Raw genomic sequence first — 19,217 nt, forward strand, 5'->3', positions numbered from 1 at the left:
AACCACTCTGAGGTCAGGGGACAGAAGCCTCACCTGTCATGGCTGACCATAGGTTCCACCAAAAGCCCCGGTCACATGACTGGACGGGGAATCCGGAGTGAAGACTCCAGGGAAGACAGATTACTGTCATCTCTTCCTTTTTCATTTCATCATCTTATCCTCGTCAATAATCCTAATCTCTCTTCTCCTGGTAGGCGTTTTTGGTTTACCTTCCAGGCATCAATGAAGCTTTGCTTTTTGAGTAGGCAAACAATCATATGCACACACACACACACACACACACACACACACACACACACACACACACACACACACACACACACACACACACACACACACACACACACACACACACACACACACACACACACAATCTTCTTTTACTCCTTGATCTTTGTTGCCATCAGAAGTCCCTCACCTTATCTGCAAGCCAGTCGGAGGATGTGTCTGGTTTTTCATGTAACATTGACTTTTGTCAAGGAGTCTTTACAAATGTTGTGTTGTGAAGGGACCGAACGCTTCAAGCGTATTTACCGAAAGCTGCTAATAAGAGACAGACATGGATTAAGTCACATATTTCATACATCATACTGCACTTTTGTTCCATAGTGCATCATCCATTATGTAATATTAACAAACCATCGTGGAAAAGTTATTGATATTAATTCCATCACTGACCGTTAGTGAACTTGAAGAGCTGTTTATGGTATCAGGTCTCTCTTGCAAAAAAGTGGAGCTTAACCTTAATGAGACTTCCTTAATAGATAAAGGTTCAATAAATAAAGAATGTAAAAAAAACAATCTACAAATGTATGCAGTTCTATGGAACTGCAGGCTGTATATGTTTAGGATGACATGTTAATATACAGGCAGTGATGATATTCTTATATATATGATGATAGTCAGCAGTTTCTAGCTCTTATGTCTAGACCGTTAGGTCTACATTGGGTCCCTACACCACAGAACGTATAAAACAGGCCCTATGCTATTGGCTCACTCTGTGATTGTCCTCACTGCTGCTGAGTAGGCCTTCAGCGGTCTTCAAAATGTGACTCATTTTCTTGACACGACAGCATATCAGATATCTCCTACTCTCTCTCTCCCCCCTCTATCTCTATCTCTTCCGTATTCTCAGTCTTTCTCTCCGTCGCTTCTTGAGGCAAGCAAAGTTAAAACCACAGTTTGCATTGCGCTGTGTGAGTGAACAGTATGGATGTTTCAGGTGATGCATCATTGCGTCTTTGATATTTCATTGCTGCCTTCCACCTACGCTGCAAGTCATCGTCATCGTCCGAAGTGAGGCGTCATCACCTTTTGAGTCACAACACTCAAGGACATGGTACTACAAAGCCGTGAATGCATCAACGTTGGACCGAATCACAAATCAATTCATAAATTATGTGGTGGTGGATGGAGATGGGGAAATACAATCAAAAAAGAAAAATGAACTGTATTAAACATTGCAACAATATGTTGCAATGTCGCCTAAGATGTAAGACCCTGAAATGCATAGCCTTATTGATATAATAAAGATCTCTGCATAGAAGTATATTTTAAATTGAACTACAAATTGTAATTGAGCATAGGTCCCAAATTAAAATGTTTGATTAAAGTGTTAATTACAATTTTCAAATTATTGTAGACGAGGGGGGGTTATTAAATTGACTATTCCATTTGTATGTGATGTACATTACATAGGCTATGGTATGATGAGAGCCTCAGGTCAGAGACTCAGAGACGCACACACACACACACACACACACACACACACACACACACACACACACACACACACACACACACACACACACACACACACACACACACACACACACACACACACACACACACACACACACACACACACACACACACACACACACACACACACACACACACACACACACACACGTTGAAACTGCTGTTACACCGATTGATGGGCTCACGATGACGCAACGAACCTAGTAATCCTTTGCTTTGATGCCCTCTAGCGGTCAAATCTCCAAAGCGCATATTTCATACTTCATTGGATGCCAGTGTACGACGTCACACAGACTAACAAGGAAATCATTGTGGATCATATTCTGTTTTATCCGTTGCATTGTTTCACTGCTTTCACTGATACCTGGTAAGTTTTGAGCTAGTTATTCTGTCGCATTACTTAAGGTCTTCTCTCTGCTAGCTTGTATTAAAAACGACCTGGTTAGCTGATATTCCTGCACATTAACTTCTTGTTCCTTAGAGAAAACCATGAGTGAACTTCCGATTAACCCCTTGGTTTTGATTGGCGTCGGATCCAGTTTCGCTTTCTCTGGATTGTTTTATAATTTATACCAGGCCAAGAAAGAAGAACTGCGAAAGCTAAATGTATGTGTAGGCTTAAGGAACCCTTCACACAACCCACAAATTCAAAACGAAACCACCGAAAAATAGTGAACATACTCATGTATTCATTACTTTTCATTTCAGGAAATACCCATTTTCAAACCAGATCAACATTTGTTTAAATTACTAAAGTCAGCTACACGGAAACGATTCCAATACATTGCTGTAGAAGGTAGGGCTACATCATGTTTGCACCCTTTTTACATCCTATGCACATGTACCTGTTTGCCTTGACCCGTGTTTGGTTTGATTATGAAGGTCTGGTCCAGCCAGATGGGGAGCCACTGGCTAGCAAGTTTGTTCCTCGAAGCTTCGGGGTTGTCCAGAAGATATCAGAAGAGGAGCACTGGGAGTACTGGAACTCTCTGTCTAAAACCTGGTAACATCCACACGCAGGAAGTCGATCTACTATCACCCATTAATGGTGGATTACCAGCCAGAGGGTTCTAGTTTTGACCCCATTGGCCTTAGCCTACCTGTAGTAGGCAATGGGCATCATTGAGCAAGATGCCTTAACCCCTACCTTCTCATTGGTTAGGGTTTTTTATGAAATGTATCTGAAGTCGCTTTGGATGACACTGTTGAAAAACGTTATAGAACCTACTAATTTAGCTGAATATTATTTAGCCGTTTAGAAGATGCTATCATCCCAAGCGACTGTGGTGATACATGCCATTAATGAGCAGGTAGGAAACTAGGGCCTCCGGCCCAGGGTTACCTACAGGTAGCTTCCTACCTAGAGCCTCCGGCCTCCGGCCCAGGGTTACCTACAGGTAGGAAGCTACCTGTAGGTAACCCTGAGCAGGGCCACAACCTTTTCAGTTACGAGTCGACTTTGCTCAACATGTACAGACCTGCCCTTGTCGAACCCTAACTCAATCCTAACCCAACACTAGCTCGCATGAACTCCAACTCACCCAAACACTAACAAACACAAACACTCACTCCAGGAACTCGCGGAAAACCAACCGGACACAGACCAACCACACGGTCCCCTTCAGCCTGGTGGCGCCAGGGGGCTACACCTCCCCCGGCGGCCACGACGACGAGGTCTACGTGAAGGTGCAGAACCCCCTGGAGGCCACAGGCCTGGACCTGGACCGGGTCCACTACCGCGTGCGTCGCGCCGCGGAGGGGGGCTTGTCCGGCGCGGTCCTCCAGGGTCTGAGCGGCGAGAGGGCGGTGGCCAAGGAGGAGAGCGAGGAGATGCTGCGGGTCGGCGCCACCGTCACGGGCTTCGGGGAGCTGGTTCTGGAGGCTGACGCGGGGGTGGGGGCGGGGGTGATGAGGCTGCAGGCGCCACAGGACGGCCGTCCGTACATCTTGGTCGCCACGGACTACAAGAGCTACTTGGCGCGGCACGAGAGCTCCGCCTCCATGTGGAAGACGCTGGCGGTGGCGTGCGGCGCCGTCGGGACCACCGTTTTGGCGGGAACTCTCTACAACCTCCTCAAGAAACACGACGATAAATAGACCGTGATATTGTTATTAATGATCTACTCTTCTTGGGATTCGGCAGGCAGCCACACCTCTGCTGGTTGTTGATATGAGTGGGATGAGGAGGGCTGTTCAGTTAAGACGTGCCTATTGTGAGTAGCCAATTACACGTTTATTTAATCAGGGGTTAGTCAGGTGTATTTTATCCAGTTTATGTCTTTAATCAATAAGTGAGTCTTGGTGAGAATGGCCTTGTCTGAGGTCAATCGGTAGAGCAAGGGAGTAACACGGCCAGGGGAAGGGGTTTGACTGCCATTCTTAACATCCACACTGTTGTGAGGCTTTGGATAAAAGCGTCCACCAAATCACTGAGAATGTCGAGTACTGTATTCATTCCTTACCTCATACCTTATTCCCATAACTAAATCACTAGGATCGCAGATCTGGAGCATGTGTCTGATTGCATAGTTCTTCTCAATGATGTCCTCTGATATAGTACAGTATATCTTTATACTAATCAACATACTTTATCAAGAGATACATTTATCCATTGATAAACTTCACTATGGAAGAATATAACATTGTGATGGTATATATTTCTGATAGATATGGTTAAACTATTGTGTATCCCGTAAGAGTGTTAAATCCAAACATTACGAAGGGTTGCTTGAATTTAAAGGGAATTCCATGATTAAAGAAAAACTTGACATGAAAACGTCTTTGGGGCCTTGAGTGCATGTTTATGAATGTGGAGTTCACTTTAAGTTACATTTGAAGTCAATTAGTCTATGCAATATAGGCCTTGGAAGAATGTAACCTCTGTGTTTAATGTAGGCCTAATGCAAGCCTTATATAGAAACTGATAATGTAATAACTGTTGATAATGTAATACAAATGCTGATGGATAATTGAATGGCTTTTGGCAAGTTGACAGTATAACATTATGCTTAAGTTATTACATTATCTAGCAAGTACATAGTATAAACAAGGTTATTTATTAAAAGGTAGATGTAACACCACAATAGAACATACACAGGAAACAATAGGCCTATATTTATAGGTATAGGTTATGCATTATTTGTAGATAAATAAATAATGCATCATAGTTGCTATATGCCATTTGAACACGCGCACACGCACAAACACACGCCCAAATGTAGAAACACCTGCTTATAATTTATTTGGTGAATTGACCGCTAGAGGGTAGCAAATCTAGGTTTCGTGGCGTCATCGTCAGGATTTTCAAAAGGTCTATTCATATATTCCATTGGATGCCTGTGAACGAGTTTGTTTGTTGTCTCCTTGTTTTTTTACAAAGACAAACAAGTGAATAAAGTGGTATGTTTTCAGATTTGTTTACCTATAAATCGTTGCATCTTAGAACCGACCCCCTTTCACTGATACAGGTAGCTGTATCAGTGAAAGGGGATCGACACATTTCGAGCCTATTATTCTGCGGCATTATTTCAGGTCTACTTTATTCTAACGTGTATTAACAACTACCTGGTAAGCTGATATTCCTGGACAGTAACTTTGGCTTCTTGTTTCCTCAGAGAAAGCATGAGTGATCACCCGATTAATCCCTTGGTTTTGATTGGCGTGGGATCCAGTTTCTGTTTATCTGCATTGTCTTGTCATTTTTACCGGGTTAAGAATGAGGAATTGCGAAAGTTAAAAGTATGTGTAAGCTTAAGGAACATTTCCACAACCCACACACAAATTAAAGACTTGTTTGTGAATAATAAACAAAACGTTGTCATTACTTCTCATTTCAGGAAATACCCATTTTCAAGCCAGATCAACATTTGTTAGATTTACTAAAGGCATCTCCCCGCAAGCGATTCCCATACATTGCTGTACAAGGTGAGGCTACAACCATGGATGCACCCTTTTTACATACGCCCATTTAATGGCGTCGTTTGATGACGTGAGAAGCTGGAAACTTGTCTTCTGAAATATATCTGACATTCCTCAGGCAGGTATGAAATTGCGTAACGTCACGTAACGTGAACCTGCTAACTAACCGTTTTGATGAGTAGCTTCTCCAACAGCTGTAGATGTTATGCAGGGAATTCAATCGTGTTGTAGCTCAATGCGGTTATCAGTTGTCAAAACGATTATACAAAAAATACTTTATAAAGTTCGTAATTTTTCTTTTTAAAAAAACATTAAAAAAACGACCCACATGGCTGGCATGCACACTTTTTAGTGAAGTACAAGCTAGATCGGTATAGAAATATCAAGGTTTCAATGGTTTCCCTGAGGTAGGTTAAAGGGCATATAAGAAGTGCATAAACGTGTTTCCAATTGTTTGAAAATTTTGGCGAATGTAAGTGCACAACTCCACAAAATCCAGGGCTATTCTTTTTCAGATATTTGCATGTAGAAAGGTTACATTAGGTCTTTGATCAACCATACAAGTTGTAAAGCGTTCCGGTTTGGCTTAAACGGTGTTTGGTTTGATTATGAAGGTCTGGTCCAGCCAGATGGGGAGCCGCTGGCCAGCGAGTTTGTTCCTCGAAGATTCGGGGTTGTCCAGAAGATATCAGAAGAGGAACACTGGGAGTACTGGAACTCTCTCACTAAAACATGGTAACATCCTCAGGCAGTCCATAACATGATCTACTATCCCCTATAAATGGTCAGGGTATAGTCATGGGTTTTTTCCTGCCAAAGTGTTCTGGGTTTGAACCCCAAAGTTTTAAGCCTACATAAAGGCTAGACTGGAGAACATCCCGACCGCCTGACCTCACGTTCGTTTCGATACAACAGGGATCCGTCTGGAACTTTAGGCGACCACAACGAATACCGGAAATTGCAATGTAATCGGGTCAATCAGGGGCCGCGTGGTTATTGATTACGTAATATACAGGTCCCAGCTGGCAAAACAGTAATGGCGTTTTCTGAAGCAAAGAGTGGTAACTTTAACATTATTAGAGTAAAACAGCCGTCACTGCAATTATTTCAGAAATAGACTCAATAACAACTAGGCTATTCAATTGTAGCAATAACCGCTGTTAAGCACGGAGCTGCGCCGGGGAAAATTAAAGAAAAAGGTGAATTCCATGAGAAACTTATGTAGAAAGATATATGCTACAGCCATAGTCCAAACTATTCCAAATTCCTCAGTGTGAGTTTATGCCCCCTATCAAGCCAAAGTGTCCCTAATGATGGAAGTATTCAACCTATGACAGTGATTTTGTGTCACGCAATTTCTCAGACCAGACTACTGGAAGTTGTAAATTAGACCAGCCCATTACAGCCAATGTAGACCAGGCTAGACCGTTGCTAATGGTAGACCATTGACAAGCTGTGACAAATGTATTGAATATAGACTCAAATTAAATTCCATATTATCTAACTACGAACCTCTGGAATTAGCACCAAACCAATGGGCCATTGGGCACAGGGGTACATGTTTGAGAATTGGGCGTTTTCTTTGGAAGACGTAAAAAAAAAAGTTTCATTAGACCGCAGCCTGACTATAACTAACACTAACTACACAAACCCTAACTCACCAATAACACTTTTCAATTAACACAACCTTACTTCAGGGACTCAAGGAGCACCAACCGGAAGCAGACCAATCACACGGTCCCCTTCAGCCTGGTGGCGCTAGGGGGCCACACCACACCCGGCGGCCATGACGGCGTCGGCGACGTCTACGTGAAGGTCCAGAACCCCCTGGAAGCCACGGGCCTGGACCTGGACCGGGTCCACCGCTTGCGCCACGCGGCAGAAGGGGGCGTGTCGGACGCCATCCTCGAGGATCTGAGCGGCGAGAGGGTTGTCGCCAAGGCGGAGAGCGAGGAGTTGCTGCGGGTCGGCGCCACCGTCACAGGCTTCGGGGAGCTGGTTCTGGAGGCTGACGCGGGGGCGGGGGCGGGGGGGAGGGTGATGAGGCTGCAGGCGCCACAGGACGGCCGTCCGTTCATCCTGGCGCCAACGGACTACAAGAGCTACGTGGCGTGGCATGACAGCTCCGCCTCCCTGTGGAAGATGCTGGCGGTGGCGTGTGGCGCCGTCGGGACCACCGTTTTGGCGGGAACCATCTATGACTTCCTCAAGAAATTATATAGACCTTGAGATGTTATTTGTGGTGGGTTTCCAACCCAAAACGGTGTGTGGGAGGCTGGTTGGTTGTTGAAATGAGTGGGATATGGAGGGCTGTTTAGATAAAAGGTGCCATTTATTAGGGTATTTCAGCAGTTGATGTATTCCATCAATAAGTGATTCTGGGTGAGAATGGCCTTGTCTGAGGGAAACTGGTTGAACATGGGATCATGGGATTAACACGGCCAGGGGAAGGGGTTCGACCCCATTGTATCCACCCACACTGTTGTGAGGCTTTGGAAAAAAGCGTCCACTAAATGACATTCATCAGTTATAATGGCGACCAAAATGTTTTCAACCTTGATAACTTGATAATATCAACTGTATTCGTTCCTTACCTCATACCCGTAACTAAATTACTAGGATCCTAGATCTTGAGACATATGTCTCATAGTTCAATAGATGGTGTAACACAGGATTTCACTGTAGAATAATATGACAGTATATTTTTGTAGTTTAGGTATATGCTCAATGTAAGTAAATTTTGTGAACATGGTGTTCATGTGATTTTATTTTCCTGTCTTTTTTATTAAAAACGTCATAAGTAAGGAATTACAGGGTTAGGCTATATTTTTCTGATATGGACGTTTTAACTGAAAACAAGTTCTTACAGGCCTTGTAAGAACTGATGGAGACCTAAAACAAACCTAAAATGTAACCTAATGAAGGCATAATGCCAATTTTTATGAAAACGATAATGTGATAACTGGTTGATATAGCGGATAGCAATGGTTTACTATGGTTTATTTAATAGCCAATGCAATGAAGTTCAAGTTACACTAAATTATTGTCATGTGTAAGTCAAGTATATTGAAGTGATAAAGTAATCATAAGTAAGTTAAGTTAACATTACTGGAAAAAGATGTGTGAAAACAGATAAGCATTTTGTGAAATGTGAAATACTGTATTTTTGATTTGTACATTATTATTTTGTGAAACGCATTGCAAATTAAAGCTTCTAGTAGTGAGTAATACTAGTGGTTACTGTGATGTTGTTATATCGTCTCAATGTAATCTGAGTGCATCCAGGTAATGGTTACTCGTGTAGAAAATAAGTTAATGAGATTTCATGTAATAAATAGATTTAGAAAGCAGACACAGATTATTCTGCACTTTGTGTAGATTGGTTTTATGTGCACACTCAGAACCCGGTGAATCTGAATGCTGAGATGGCGCGCTAAACCCGGATCGTGGATGCAGTGTGGCCAACTGTATGATCCAGAACGAACCTGATTCGCTTATCAAGAAGACACCAGACCCCAGTCCTGCCCGTCGGTAGGTAGATCGGTAGAGATACAGTACACCTAAGGACCCGGAACTCGCGGAACCTTCAAGCATACCCCATTTCATTGGACTAAATTGGCTATACCCTGGAACATTACACACACTGAGAGGATTGACGATTTCCAAACAATCTACTCTTCTTTTTTAATTTTTCATTGATTTATATCGTGGTTGTTGCATTCATCACTTTATATTGTGGTTGTTGCATGACCGATTGTGAAGCAATAAACTGGTCATTTGTTCAACTTGTTCTATTTGGTTCCTAGGCTGCCTCTCCTTCGAATCTATAGGTAGATATTTAGTGCTTTTTTCCAGTACTGACCCCAGACAAGCGCTACACTATGCTATGAGGCACGCACATTTTAAAAGGTTGAAACTCCTAGTTACACCGATGACAGCTTCACGATGACACAAAAAAAAACTAGTAATCCGCTGCTTTGATATCCTCTAGCGGTCAAATCTCCAAAGCGCATATTTAATTTTCCATTGGATCCCAGTTTACGACGTCACTCAGACCGACGACGTGAAACATTTTCATGTTTTTATCTTGTTGATTTAAGCTGACGTTAGTCACCCTTCACTGGTTAGCTGATATTCCTGCACATTAACTTTGGCTTCTTGTTCCCCAGAGAAGCCATGAGGGATCTTCCTAACCCCTTGGTTTTGTTTGGCATCGGATCCAGTTTCGCTTTCTCTGGAATGTTTTATAATTTTTACCGGGCCAAGAAAGAAGAATTGCGAAAGATAAAGGTATGGGTAGGCTTAATGAACACTTGACACAACCCACAAATACAAAGGGAAACCACTTGCTTGTGAATAGTAAACATTCTAATACTTTTCATTTCGGGAAATACCCTTTTACAAACTAGATCAACATTTGTTAAAATTACTAACGTCAGATACTCTCAAACGATTCCAATACATTGGTGTAGACGGTAAGGCTACATCATGCTTGAACCCTTTTTACATCCATGATAAACACACATTTAACAGCACAGGTTAAAAAACGTACTGGTTTGACTTGACCCGTGTTTGGTTTGATCATGAAGGTCTGGTCCAACCAGATGGGGAGCCGCTGGCCAGCGAGTTTGTTCCTCGAAGCTTCGGGGTTGTCCAGAAGATATCAGAAGAGGAACACTGGGAGACCTGGAACTCTCTGACTCTAACATGGTAACATCTACACTGAGGCAGTACATCTACTATCCCCTACTCCTCAATTGGCAACGGCAGGATAGGCTAATCATGGGTTAGTGTTTTGCAGATTACCAGGCACATGGTTCTGGGTTCTCTCTGTAAATCGCTTTGGATGACAATGCGTCATTAATATTTATTATACATACTAGTGTCATCCAAAACATGTCCAAATGTAAGCCTACACATATAATACATAATACGTGACATTAGGAGGCTAGAGAGCCTCCTGCTCAGGGATGCCTACTTGAAGGTCGGTATTGACTCATTTAACCTTTTCTGTCAGTGGTCAACTTTACTAAACGTTTATAGACCTTCCCTTGCTGAACCCCAATGAGCCCTGACTAACCCAAACACTAACGAACACGAACACTAACTTCAGGGACTCACAGAGCCCCAACCGAAAGGAGACCGACCACACGGTCCCCTTCAGCCTGGTGGCGCCGGGGGGGCCCACCACCGCCAGTGGGAGCGACGGTGACGTCTACGTGAAGGTCCAGAACCCCCTGGAGGCCACGGGCCTGGACCTGGACCTGGTCAACTGCCAAGGCAGCTGCGTCATAGAGGGGGGCTTGTCGGCTGCAACCCCTCAGGATCTGAGCAACTTGAGGTTCTTCCACAAGTCAAGGACCGAGGCGATGCTGCTGGTCGGCACCACCGTCACGGGCTTCGGGGAGCTGGTCCTGGAGGCTGACCCGGAGAGGGGGGGAGGGTGATGAGGCTACAGGCGCCGCAGGACGGCCGTCCGTACGTCCTGCTGCGTACTGACTATAAGAGCTACGTGGAGCGGCACGAGAACTCCGCCTCCATGTGGAAGAAGCTGGCGGTGGGGTGCGGCGCCATCGGAACCGTCTGTTTGGCGGAAACCCTCTACGACCTCCTCCAGAAGCACAATGATAAACGATAAATAGCCCGTGATTTCTTTTTAATGATCTGCCTTTTGCGGGTAAAGTCACCCAAAACGGTGGGTGTGAGTCGTGGCTGGTTGTTGAAATTAGTTGGATGGACCAGTTGATGTAAACAATTAATAAGAGATTCCAGGTGAGAATGGCCTTGTCTGAGGTCAACTGTGGATTACCCCGGGCCAGGGGAAAGGGTTCGACTGCCATTGTATTCACCCACACACTGTTGTAAGGCTTTGGATAATAGCGCACACTAAATGACATTCATTAGTTATAATGGCAACCAAAATGATTTAAACCGTGATAATACTGTATTCATTCCTTTCCTCATACCTTATCCCCCATAAATAAATCACTAGGATCCCATGTCTTGAGCCATGTGTCTCATAAGAATTATAATAGTGTCCGACAGGGTTATATTACAATTGTTCTTACTTATTTAGCTATATCTTCAATAAGTAACTACGATTTTTCCAACACGGTGTTCATGTGAATGTTTCTTCCTCCTTATCATTATTGAAGAATAACATGGTGGCGTTAAGTATTTCTGATAGGAATGGTTAAACTATTGTGTATCCATTAAGACTGAAAACAAAACATTTCAAAGTTCCCGTACTTTAAAGGGAAATTCCATAATTAAAAGAAAAACATGACATGGCATGAAAAGGTGTAGTCTCTCCTGGGTTGAGTGGGCTACTCAAAGGGCCCAGAATCAAATATCAATGGTCACAATGATGCACACCGCTGCTTGCTAGCTTCTACAGTTTAGTGCAACAATGCATGCCCAAACTCAGGCCTATAACCATACTGCTGTTACTCCATGTTGTGTTTTGTCGAGTGCCAATTTTGATTCAGTCAATGGGAATTGTTTCTACCTGGATTGTAGTTTTCTTTTGACAGTGTTAAAAGCATGAAATAAACAGAATGACTACATTTCCCACGGTGGTCTCCTATTTATTTGGATAAAGCCATTCCCGGAGCACTCGCGTGTGCCCTGTCATGACACTGTGTGATATATTGCATCTTCTCTGGATCAGGGAAGAGTTGAGCGATGGCCAGGAAGACCTCCACACCAGAGGAGCTCCCCCCCTCCCATCTGAATGCCCATAAACAGTCTTTCAGATCGACGGTTTCTTCATCAGCATCATTCGTCTTCCGATGACTCGTCCTCAGCCTCCTCCAGCCACTTGATGAACTTCTGCAGCTGGTTTTAGAACCAAGGATGAGAGGGGACGTCAGAGGGTTCTGTTTCTCAACTGTCGCCCTGGGTTAGCTAGTCCCTGGTTTTTAGATGCATGTGAAGTGTGCCTTTTCAGTGTTACATTATACAACACGTGCTATTAGATATTATGGTATCTACCATAATATTCTGAGGGTACCTACACCCTGGTTCTGAGGGTACCTACCCCCTGGTTCTGAGGGTACCTACCCCCTGGTTCTGAGAGTACCTACCCCCTGGATCTAAGGGTACCTACCCCCTGGTTCTTGCGCAGCTGCCGGCCCTTGTCCGTGGTGGCTCCCTGGGAGAACCAGCGCATGATGAGCTCCTCCTCCAGGATCTCCAGCTGGTACATGCTCATCAAAACCTGGTGACCACCACGTCAGATCCGTTACTATGGTGTTACCACCGCTTGGTGTCTCCACAGTGACCCACAGTTTGCAAGGATATATCTGGGACTGGTTAGCAAGTAGGGGGAGGCTCTTGGCTCAGTCTTATAGTGCGCTAAACACAGTCAATACTCTTTGTAGTGATCCAGGTTCAATTATGATGCCTGATTCTAAGCTACATATCAAACAAACTATCAAAGCTTTAATGAAGACTTCATGACGTTTCTTGGCCTTAGAGAACACACACACATGCACACACAAAGAGAGAGAGACAGAGAGAAAGACAGAGAGAGAGAGAGAGAGATAGATCGTATGGGTCCTGACCTTGATCATGGCCGGCCAGTGTTTCTCCTGCTCCAGGAAGTGTTCCTCAAAGGCTGACAGACAGTCCAGGTGGTCCTGGGCCTTCTTCACATAGTTCTTAAAGAGCGGCGCCCACCTCTCGATCAGCTGAGGGTGGTGGAAAGAGGGGATGAATGAGGAAAAGGGACTCATCCATCAAGTCTACCCTGTGAGCTTTACTGCACAGTATTTGACTCTGCTGAGTGGTATAGAAAGACACTCTCAGAAGGTACTTTTGCGGTCAAGAGAACATATTGTGCACCTCATATCAAATCATCTTATTAATAAAGTTGAAGTTATCAAGTTATAATTTGTTCCTTCAGCGAAAATAATCCTGACAAAATGATAATAATAATAATTATAATAATAACTTAAATGTGTATAACCCTGGGAATAAGGAGATAGGCTGGGGGGGGGGGGGGGGGCAGGTAGGGTGTGTCAGAGAGGGGGCAGAAGGGATGTGAAGTGGTAGGATATTCCATAGGGTACGGGCAGTTGCACAGAAGGCCCTATCCACATAGGACATGCCAGTAAGAGGATGGCGTATGGCATCTTGTTCAAGGACGCTCACAGGTTAGACTGTGTACACGGGGGATCTAACCCAGTACCCCTCCTGCTGTGAGTCCAACACTCCGTTATGAGGCTCCGTCAGTACTCACGGGCAGAAGGACGGTAGCATACTGGGCCGCGGAGAGCTGTACCCCCTGCTGCTGCTGAAAGGGGAACTCGAGCACCACCCTGGTCAGCATCTGCATCACCTCCCTCAGGGTGATGTTATAGGCGTACCTGGAGACAGAGAGCTTGTCAGGCTAGCTGTGGAGCCAACATGGCAGATAGTGGCCAATTGTATTGCAAATGGGGAATGAAGCGTGTTGAGGCCGTTACTTCAGGGAGTTGACCTCCACCACCAGGTTGTCACAGCCGATGTTCTCCTCCAGGCCTCGCTGGAGAGTGCCCAGTACCTCCAACTCAAACACTGCACCAGGGGGGAGAGGGGAACTCCATTACCCAGGATACACCACTCAGGAAAAAACTAAACACTAGACCAACAACTTCGGCAACTGCAGGAGCAAAGGTACATTTCCCATCGATAAAAAGAGAAAATATTTGAGACAACTTAAATCCTAAAGTTAGGAAAAGCCATTTATGCCAATGGACGACGGTACCAGAACCACAACCAGGGAACCCCCCCACATCTCTGTAGAGGTATCCAGGGCAGAACAACCCCCTCACCTTTGACATCGTCCATCTCAGGGGAGGGGATGACAGGGTCGTCGGGGTCGTCGGGTTCGCTGGCCTCGCTGTCACTCTCAGGGTCAGGGTTCAAGACCAAACCTGGAACAAATTCAGAATCTGACTGTCAGAATCAACATCTACAGTATATATCATATATAATCCGCTTCATTCGTAAATGCATTCTTGACGGGGGGTTCTTCATAGGCCCAACAGGTCTGCTCTAGCAGACCTGTTGGGTCTGCTAGAGCAGACCCAACAGGTCTCAACAGCTCTCCTGGCACTCAGGTCTAGCAGACCCCCCCCCCCCCCCAACTCACCCCAGAGGCACTGGGACAGCTCCTCGTCCTCTGTGTCGTCCAGACTGCTGGTCTTCCACACAAACCCCTTCCCCTCCACGCCCACCTCCGCTGGGTTGAACCCTGGACAGAACCAGGCAGTCCAAGAAGGCCTTATTAGCTTCTGGACGGGGAGAAGGATGCATGCTGCGTAAATGAGGCACTTGTCCAGCCATATGTCACCCGTTTTACATACTTATAAACATACTACTACAACAAACACTACAAAAGAGAGTCTCAGGGACTTGTTTAAAGCTTGTTCTTCCAGGAATTTCCGTAGGATCAAAGCTAGTGCATTGGGGGTCGAAAATAGAGCACTTCATAGTAATGGGGCCATCAAAGTGGGTTTGATGATGGGCTACTGGATATTAAGCCAATGAAATATCGGTATAAGGAGTTGGATGTCTCACTCAAGATAAACTCAATACTACCACCAGGCGGAGACCCCAGGATATGGAGACACTGACCGCTCGCTCTCCTGGCACTCAACTTTAAAGAGGTGATATTATGCCGCCAGGTGTGAGTGAGGTAAGCCATCACAAGCATCACAATCTATCCATCATACATCTAGGTGGACACTCCCACTTGTCCCACACTCATGTCACTAAAGCGCAGGAAACGGCAGATTTTCATACTGCTTGTAATGGCTATTCACACCTGGTGGCATAATATCAGCCCTTTAAAACCTGACACATACCCTTCTGCTTGTTCTTCTCTTTACTCTGGCTGGCGTCTGCGTCGCCGTCGCTGAGGAACTCATCGTCGTCTTCCTCCTCTTCCTCGTCTGGGTGGTGCATGGAGACCACCGTGCCATCCGGTAGGGAGACGTTCGGTCCGATCAAGACCTGCACACACGAACGGTACATCTATAACCTAGAATCTGCATCCATGAAGTTGTCCTGATGAAAAAGTGATGCTTTTATTTGCGCACACACACACACACACACACACACACACACACACACACACTTGGCACTCTATGAGACGGCCTATATTTAGGGGGCTCTGTGAAGGTCTAGGCTTACGTTGTAGGCCAGGACACACTGTTTGTTTAGCCGGACCCCTTCCCTGATCTCCACCCGGTCACAGACCACTGACTGGCTGATGGTCACGTTCTTGGAGATGGTGACGTGGTTCCAAACGTAGGCACAGTCCAGGGTGACGTTGTCCCCTGTGGATGACAGAACAACACACATTGATTCATATCCTTTCAATCATTCAGCATACGCTTCCACCACAGGGCCTTGCAGGGATTTCTCAGCATCATATTCTCTTTATTGTCATTGCACGAAGTGCAACGAAATTGGGGTAGATGCTCTCAAAAAAAGTTTTTTTAAAACATAAAATAAATGAGAAAAGGTGTTTTTTTTTTAAAATATATATAGAATGTTAAGGAACTCAAAAACAAATATATATATTTTAAAATGTCAGCCAAATTTAAAGGTCAGATTGGTATGATAATGCAATAATTTATAATTCTGCATTATTTAGAGAAATAACAGCTCTGGGGTAGAAACTGTTTTTTAGCCTGTTTGTTTTTGATCTGATTGCCCTGTAGCGCCTCCCAGAGGGCAACAGTTCAAACAGGTAGGAAGGAATCCTTCAGAATCCTTCGGAAGGATTCTGAAGGATGCTTACTGAAAATTAAATGGCTAATTATAAAAATAAGGAGATGGGGGAACCACTTTTCTTGTGACAAAGTCTAGCTGAATCCCCCCGGCGCCCATTATCCATGACAGCCTTTACACGTGCACTGCACACCTATGTTGCAGTTACTCCCGATGACGCTGTTTGAAATGTGACAGTCGGCCCCGATGCTGGTGCCGCAGCCGATCAGGACGTTCTCCACCATCTGGCTCCCGTGGCCCAGGCTCACGCCGGGGCCCCGGTACACGTTGTGGCGCGAGTGTGTGCACGGCGGGCCCTCTCGGTCCGTGAAGTTGGCCTCCGGCGTGAGCGGGTAGACCCAGCGGCGGATCAGGTCCGAGGACACCGAGTCGTACATGAGCAGGTTGGAGACCCGAGCGCCGTAGCCGTCCTTGGTGACGTGCATGTGGATCTGGTTGCCCAGGATCTGTGGACGATTAAAACGGATGATGATGGGGAAGAAAAGAGAGCAATAATAAATAATAAACCACTTGATTGGTCCAAGCAGAAGTGTGTGTCTGGACCAATCACTGAGTCAACATTTGACATTTTACAATCACTGAATTTTTGTCTGTTTAAAAAAGACAATAATAATTGGATTAACTTTGACTTATGTACCTCTTCGTTGACCAGCATCCCTCGGACAAAGTCGTTCCTGGTCTGGTAGTCGAAGTTGTCAGTGAAGAGCTCAGCCACCTGAAATAGAAACGGTAAAAAACAGGACAGAACATGAAGCAAAACAGGTGTAGCACTCAGCCTTTATTGACCTACTCAGGGGCTCTTACAATTCTACAGAGACACCCATTAACTACCTCATTAGGAGCAGTTAGGCTAACACCCTATATCTGATGGGAGACCAACATAGTCCCTGCATCTGGTACAGGGACTTCTTCAGCCTGTCTCTAGAGCTCCTGTATCTGGTGGGACACTGACCTGTGGGGAACAGATGCTGATGTGACAGTCCAGCAGGTCGTGTCGGATCTCAAAGTCCTCGCTTCCGTTGTGGAAAATATTCTGGAGTCAAAAAGAAAAAAAGGTAAAAGGTCACCAGTCAGCCCACAAACTAAAACCTCACTTTACCATATCATAAAGGGCCTGCTGCTTCACATCCAGTTCATTCACCATGGGGAACTGAAGCTTCTTCAGTCCCTGTGTCTTTTGGTAGTGCAGGACTCGTTGGCTCTTGGTGTCCATGGCGACGATGATGTCGTCCTCCTCGCAGCGGGACTTATGACCCGGCGACGACTCCTTGAAGACCATGGTCATCACCGAGATATTCTTCTCCACCTTTCTGCGGTGCCTGGAGTATAAGGAACACTTAAATAAGTCTATGAACCTTTTTAAATCGAGGTGGGAAAGTAGCCTTGAAAGAATAATTAGCCTTTTAAGAAAATATGTTGACAGGGAGAGTCTAAACTACTTTGGTTAAAGTGCCCTAAAATATCCAAATGATTATTAATGATTTAGACTATCATCCATCGGAGGAGGATAGTGTAGGGGTTGGCATTGGAGTCTTATTCATGTGGCTCTGGGTTCACACCACAGTGTCTGCAGCCAAACCTTTAGGCGACCAATAACCTGTTTACGAAAACTTCAATCAAAAGTTCCTTTGGATAGAAGCATCTGATGAATGACTAAAGATCAAAATATGTAATACAAGAGTGTTTTACTTGTGCTCCTGCAGGGCCTGAGTGACGTCAATGTTCGACACCACATCTCCATACACCAGCACAAAGTCGTAGCGCACGAGATTCTTGGCATCCACGTCCCTGAGCACATCGCCTAGCGAGCGGTAGAGGTCAGAGGTGATGATGTGGACTGTGTTCGGGGAGGTAGGACGACACCACTTCGACTTACTGTCGGGAGAGATGGATAGACAGATGTTTCAACCATTATATTACATTATACTCCACGTCAAAAATATGCAACTTATAAACCGTGATAAAGAGGTTTGATTGAAGAAACGCATGTGTATAACACTGACGTTATGGATATATCATTGAGGGATTTATCATCATCATCATGGATGAGATGATATATGCCGTACTTACAGCAGGTGCTCCTTGATTTTATGGGACATCCAGCAACAGAAGACAAATGTTTCCTGCACCCCAGTGGAAGTCAGGAACTCCAGTGTATAGTCGATCATAGCCACATTTCCTAGTGGGAGTAATGCCTGCGGATTTTAAAAGTTCGAGTTGCATTTATCAGTAATGTTAATATCAACATCCATGCATTGAAATCGGGAATCCTATAATCCGGTGAATCCAATTCATTACGGTCTAGTAACTAATCGATTAGGGTTTATGAGAGTTTTTAACCCCAACCTGTCAAAAGGATACAGCATGCTTACTAGTGTTGCTAGTATTAGCATTAGTTAGCTTGTTCGGCTATCGATCTAGAATACCTACCCTTGGCTGGTCTTTGGTGATCGGAAAAAACCTCCGGTTGAAGCTGTCGGCAATAAGAACAGCCTGCAACGGCTGTTCCTCTTCCTCCTGGTCATCGGCACCCTTTCTGCCGCCTCCTGAGCGACTTTGTTTTCCTCCTTTACCTGACATCTCTGACAACTACTTCCAATGTTTCGTCAGATAGATAGACGGTGGCTCTGTCTGGACAATTCTAGCGCAACCAAGTTGCTATTGTTTTGTTTATCGTAGTATAGTAAACTAATGTAAATGTAATCGTATTTAAAGCGATATTATAATACAATAAAGTATATCGTAATGTAAATAAA

The 19,217-nt window shown here is 44.8% G+C and overlaps 4 protein-coding genes across 6 annotated transcripts; 3 read left to right on the forward strand and 1 right to left on the reverse strand.

The window, feature by feature from the left end:
* Window positions 1-1,965: 1,965 nt before the first annotated feature.
* On the forward strand, window positions 1,966-4,541 carry LOC115549253 (mitochondrial ubiquitin ligase activator of nfkb 1-A). Of its 2 annotated transcripts, XM_030364360.1 has the most exons (5): window positions 2,004-2,128; window positions 2,243-2,367; window positions 2,470-2,557; window positions 2,644-2,764; window positions 3,336-4,541. In XM_030364360.1, the coding sequence occupies exons 2-5, from the start codon at window positions 2,251-2,253 to the stop codon at window positions 3,856-3,858; spliced, it is 849 nt and encodes a 282-aa protein (XP_030220220.1). In that variant the 5' UTR covers window positions 2,004-2,128; window positions 2,243-2,250; the 3' UTR covers window positions 3,859-4,541. The 2 variants fall into 2 exon arrangements, with proteins under 2 accessions (XP_030220221.1, XP_030220220.1); XM_030364361.1 differs by lacking the exons at window positions 2,243-2,367; window positions 2,470-2,557 and having other exon boundaries at window positions 1,966-2,128; window positions 3,336-4,540.
* Window positions 4,542-4,643: 102 nt separating this feature from the next.
* Window positions 4,644-8,909, forward strand: LOC115549254 (mitochondrial ubiquitin ligase activator of nfkb 1-A-like). 2 transcript variants are annotated; one of them, XM_030364363.1, is made up of 5 exons: window positions 4,644-5,160; window positions 5,376-5,499; window positions 5,598-5,685; window positions 6,294-6,414; window positions 7,377-8,909. In XM_030364363.1, exons 2-5 carry the CDS (start codon window positions 5,383-5,385, stop codon window positions 7,906-7,908), a joined length of 858 nt encoding a protein of 285 aa, XP_030220223.1. In that variant the 5' UTR covers window positions 4,644-5,160; window positions 5,376-5,382; the 3' UTR covers window positions 7,909-8,909. The 2 variants fall into 2 exon arrangements, with proteins under 2 accessions (XP_030220223.1, XP_030220222.1); XM_030364362.1 differs by having other exon boundaries at window positions 4,644-5,499.
* A 784-nt stretch (window positions 8,910-9,693) lies between these two features.
* LOC115548841 (mitochondrial ubiquitin ligase activator of nfkb 1-A-like) lies at window positions 9,694-12,245 on the forward strand. The gene is given in 5 exon segments (XM_030363706.1): window positions 9,694-9,969; window positions 10,067-10,154; window positions 10,269-10,389; window positions 10,793-11,096; window positions 11,099-12,245. Coding segments are annotated over 5 exon segments (846 nt in total). The 5' UTR covers window positions 9,694-9,855; the 3' UTR covers window positions 11,318-12,245.
* A 5-nt stretch (window positions 12,246-12,250) lies between these two features.
* Window positions 12,251-19,112, reverse strand: eif2b5 (eukaryotic translation initiation factor 2B, subunit 5 epsilon). The gene is made up of 16 exons (XM_030363704.1): window positions 18,892-19,112; window positions 18,532-18,656; window positions 18,151-18,336; window positions 17,603-17,780; window positions 17,414-17,494; window positions 17,099-17,176; window positions 16,595-16,907; window positions 15,859-16,004; window positions 15,531-15,678; window positions 14,816-14,917; window positions 14,496-14,597; window positions 14,148-14,238; window positions 13,922-14,048; window positions 13,245-13,370; window positions 12,788-12,898; window positions 12,251-12,516 (listed from the first exon to the last, which is right to left on the reverse strand). The coding sequence occupies exons 1-16, from the start codon at window positions 19,039-19,041 to the stop codon at window positions 12,457-12,459; spliced, it is 2,124 nt and encodes a 707-aa protein (XP_030219564.1). The 5' UTR covers window positions 19,042-19,112; the 3' UTR covers window positions 12,251-12,456.
* Between the last annotated feature and the right edge of the window lie 105 nt (window positions 19,113-19,217).

The sequence above is a fragment of the Gadus morhua genome, chromosome 8, assembly GCF_902167405.1.
Source record: "Gadus morhua chromosome 8, gadMor3.0, whole genome shotgun sequence".
Lineage (NCBI taxonomy): Eukaryota > Metazoa > Chordata > Actinopteri > Gadiformes > Gadidae > Gadus > Gadus morhua.